Source organism: Vigna unguiculata, chromosome 8, assembly GCF_037176805.1.
Source record: "Vigna unguiculata cultivar grain cowpea cultivar isolate G323 ecotype 2 chromosome 8, ASM3717680v1, whole genome shotgun sequence".
Lineage (NCBI taxonomy): Eukaryota > Viridiplantae > Streptophyta > Magnoliopsida > Fabales > Fabaceae > Vigna > Vigna unguiculata.
In genome coordinates this window covers 34,239,635-34,243,471 of record NC_140799.1, presented here as the reverse complement: position 1 = coordinate 34,243,471, position 3,837 = coordinate 34,239,635, and the positions used below count along the sequence as shown (strand labels likewise).

Sequence of the window (3,837 nt, the reverse complement as noted above, 5' to 3'; positions counted from 1 at the left end):
TGAAATTAATGGATAAAAATTATTTCAAAACTTTTTAATCAAATTAAAAGAAATTTAAATTTGAAAAAAACAAAGGTGTTCGATTAAATTTGATTCGTAAACTATTTAGATTTGCTATCATTTATTTAATTATATGAACCCTCAAATGAATAAAATATTGAAATTAGTAAATAAAAATTATTTTAAAACTTTTAATAAAACTAAAAGATATTTCTGTACGAAAAAGAATTTGTTAGATTAATTTTGATTGATAAGCAATCAATTAGATCGTTTACCAAGATGAAGTGTTATCATTTATTTAATCATATGAAGAATCCTATTGGATTTAGTTTCTTAGCTTACTAGATTCATAAACTTTGTAGCATTTTATGTGAACACCACCCATTTCAATGCCAAAAATATCATCAATTAATCATAAAACAAAACTAATTTTAAGTCACCAATCCGCAATTCAGCATTGCCGCTAGAAATAAATAATCACAGTAACTGGGTGGTGCATAATCTACATCTTCCAAATAAGTCAACAAAACATGTTTATATTTGAAGGTTTTGACTTTATCCCTTCTTCTTCATTCTCTTCCAAATGACATGATCTTCATTGGAAATCACGGTTGATTTGACGGAAATGTCTCTTTAGGTGACAAAATGGGCGTTAACGAAACTAAATGGGTTTGTGAACATACAACATTGTTTCAAACTAATCCCAAAGGAATATTCTACAACGAAGACCCTTTAAACTACACGTTAACGGTGGTCCTTTTACAGGCCTCCATAGCGTGCTTAGCCTCCTTATTCTTCGAGTTTCTTCTTGTCCCCATTGGGGAGACTACCTTCATTCCACATGTGCTGGTAATACAACATATATATTTTGTTATATGCATATATATCATCATTTATTCTGCAGATAACAATGCTTAAAGCACCTTTAATGTTGTGTTTTACAATGTTTGCTTTAATAATTAAAGTGTGAATTAGGAATGCATGTAGTTGGATATGTAACTAAGCTAATACTTAATTTGGTTATGGAAATGCATGTATTTTTCTCAGGCAGGGTTGGTACTGGGACCATCACTTTTGGGGAAAACTTTAAACCTTAAAAAGTTGTTCTCCCCAAAAACTATCTACATAGCTGAGGCACTCTCTCGTTTCGGGGTGATGGTGTTTCTGTTCTTGGTGGGAGTGAAGGTAGATCCACTTTTAATTTTTAGAACAGGGAAAAAGACTTGGGCCATTGGGTTGGGTTCTTGTCTATTGCCACTCGGTTTTAGCGTATGTTCAGCTTATATTATAAGGCTATATTTGTCCCCGGAATCAGAAATCTACAAGGCCTTATATTTTATTTCGACTTTCTCATCAGCTGGTTCCTTTCAAGCCACTGCAAGTGCAGTGCATGATTTTAAGCTCCTAAATTCCGAGGTTGGTCGATTAGCGGTCTCTTCATCTATGATAAATGGAGCGTTCAGTGCGATGTGGCAAGGCATGGTAGTCTCACAGCGTCCAAAAGTTATGCGAAAAAAACCAGACGGATATCTGACATTGGGTATCCTCAGTCTGATTGCACTGGTGCTTATCATAATTTGTATTCTTCGACCTATCATGTTATGGATGACACGCATGACACCCAAAGGGAAACCCGTGAAAGAGTCCTACATAATTTCCATCTATGTCATGATGTTGGGGTGTTCACTCTTTAGTGAGGCCATTGGGGAGCACTACATGCTTGGACCATTGATTTTTGGCCTAGCAGTGCCAGAAGGTCCACCTATTGGAGCAGCATTGGTGGATAGGCTAGATACCCTCATCTCGGGACTGCTTATGCCATTGTTCTTCTTCTCTTCCAGTGCTAGATTCAGTGCCGATATACTTAATTTCACTGACTTCACAATTGTACAACTAGTGGCCTTAGGTAACTTCTTTGCCAAGATTGCAGGAGTCGTGTTACCCTCTCTCTATTGCAAGATGTCATTCACCGATGCAATCTCCTTAGGTCTCATCCTTAGTGCCCAAGGCATATCACAGTTGGTGCACTTGCAAAGTTTACAAACCTTTAAGGTATGTATGTATCTATGTATGCCTTTACTTTCCTACTGCTGCATAATTTTCCACATGTTTTGTGTCTTGCAGATTATAGATGATATGATATACTCGCAAATGGCGATAGCTTTAGTATGGTTGACAGCAGCTTCCAGCCCTATAGTCAAATTATTGTATGACCCATCTAAAAGTTACTTGTCTCTAACAAGGTGGAGAACCGTTGAGCATGCTCCTCCCGACATTGAACTCCCCATCATTGCATGCATACACTGTGAGGAAAACACTCCAACCATGATCAATTTTCTAGAAATATCTAACTCTAGAGTTGAAAGTCCCATTTACTTCCATGTTCTACACCTACTTCAACTCAAAGGAAGATCAGCCCCACTTATGATAGATCATGATCTCAAGAGCAACACCCATCTATGGCGCTCTAATCGCTCAGTCAGCATAATAAATGCCTTTAAATCATATGAGCAACAATGCAGTAACGTGCAGGTCAAAGTCTACACATGTATCTCCCCTTATGAGACAATGCACGACGAGGTATGCATGCAGGCTGCAGAGAAAAGAGCATGCATATTAATTGTGCCTTTTCACAGGCACTTTAGAAGAACTGGGATTATAGAATTATCAAACCCCGTCAGAGCATTGAATCGCCATTTGCTGAGAACCGCACCTTGTTCCGTTGGGATCTTAGTTGAACGTGGGAGTTTGGTTAACAACAACCCTCTAACAACTGTATCCTTTTATAATGTTGCAGTTGTATTTATAGAAGGACCAGATGACCGTGAAGCCTTGGCATATGCAATGCGCATGGCAGATCACCCCAATGTAAAAGTCACTGTAATTAGGATAACGGGATCTCGCAGGAAAAGTAGAACTATGATCACCAGAGACCCTGATGCTGAAATAATTCACAAGTTTATGGTTAACTACCTCCAAGTGAAACGCCATGATTTCCGAGAGCAAATTGTGAGAGATAGTGTTGAAATGATTGGCGTGATTAGGGAATTCGATGGTTGCTTTGATTTGATTTTGGTGGGTCGACGCCACGAGAGTGAGTCTTCAATGTTCTATGGAATGAATGAGTGGAATGAGTACCCAGAACTTGGGTCTGTAGCAGACATGTTGGTGTCTTCAGATTCTACCTTTGACGGGTCAGTTTTGGTGGTGCAGCAACAAAATAAAGTAGGGACGCATGTTATTCGTCAAGATTGTCACAATTTAGAAAATTCGGTCCCTAGGCGTGAACTACCAACCGTTTTGGATGTGCAGCCTAAACCATCGGGGTGGCCAATTCTTTAACCTTTTAATTCAGCTTATCAGAAATATAGTTGTAGATTTCATTCACGAAGTACATACAATTTTTTATTATTTTCTTTCTTAATTCTTTCTAGAGGACTAAACATTTGCCAATGGATTTCTAAAGTCTAGGCCTATAAATTATAAAGTAATCAAAATGAAGGCAGTATGTTTCTTTTGTTAATGAAGATTTATATGGATACAGAGTGATTAAGGTTGTATATGTGACGAGGAATCAATTAATATTGTTTTAGAGGAGGGAGGTGTGATTCGTAATGAGAGAGTGTTCGCCTTTTACTAAGAAAATGTTTCAAACTTTCTTTTTCTAAATTTTCTTATGAAAAAAGGATTCATGTATCATAGCTCCTCCACAAAATTTACCTGCACTATGTTTCACCAAAATCCTAAATGAGGAGGACAATCTCAAAGCGACGAGTGAACCACTACAAGAGTCAAAACGCAAAAGGAACCAAAGCATAAATTGTTTAGTTTTTAATA

General features: G+C 37.5%; 1 protein-coding gene across 1 annotated transcript; it reads left to right on the top strand.

Moving 5' to 3' along the window:
- Window positions 1-531: 531 nt before the first annotated feature.
- On the top strand, window positions 532-3,578 carry LOC114195091 (cation/H(+) antiporter 15-like). Its single transcript, XM_028085487.2, has 3 exons — window positions 532-849; window positions 1,048-2,052; window positions 2,125-3,578. Exons 1-3 carry the CDS (start codon window positions 646-648, stop codon window positions 3,340-3,342), a joined length of 2,427 nt encoding a protein of 808 aa, XP_027941288.1. The 5' UTR covers window positions 532-645; the 3' UTR covers window positions 3,343-3,578.
- The last annotated feature ends 259 nt before the right edge of the window (window positions 3,579-3,837 follow it).

Coding starts and splice junctions, on each gene's coding strand:
- LOC114195091 (XM_028085487.2), top strand. CDS start 646: ATGGGCGTTAACGAAACTAAATGGGTTTGTGAACATACAACATTGTTT. Junction 850..1,047: donor CCTTCATTCCACATGTGCTG/GTAATACAACAT, acceptor TATTTTTCTCAG/GCAGGGTTGGTACTGGGACC. Junction 2,053..2,124: donor AAAGTTTACAAACCTTTAAG/GTATGTATGTAT, acceptor TGTGTCTTGCAG/ATTATAGATGATATGATATA.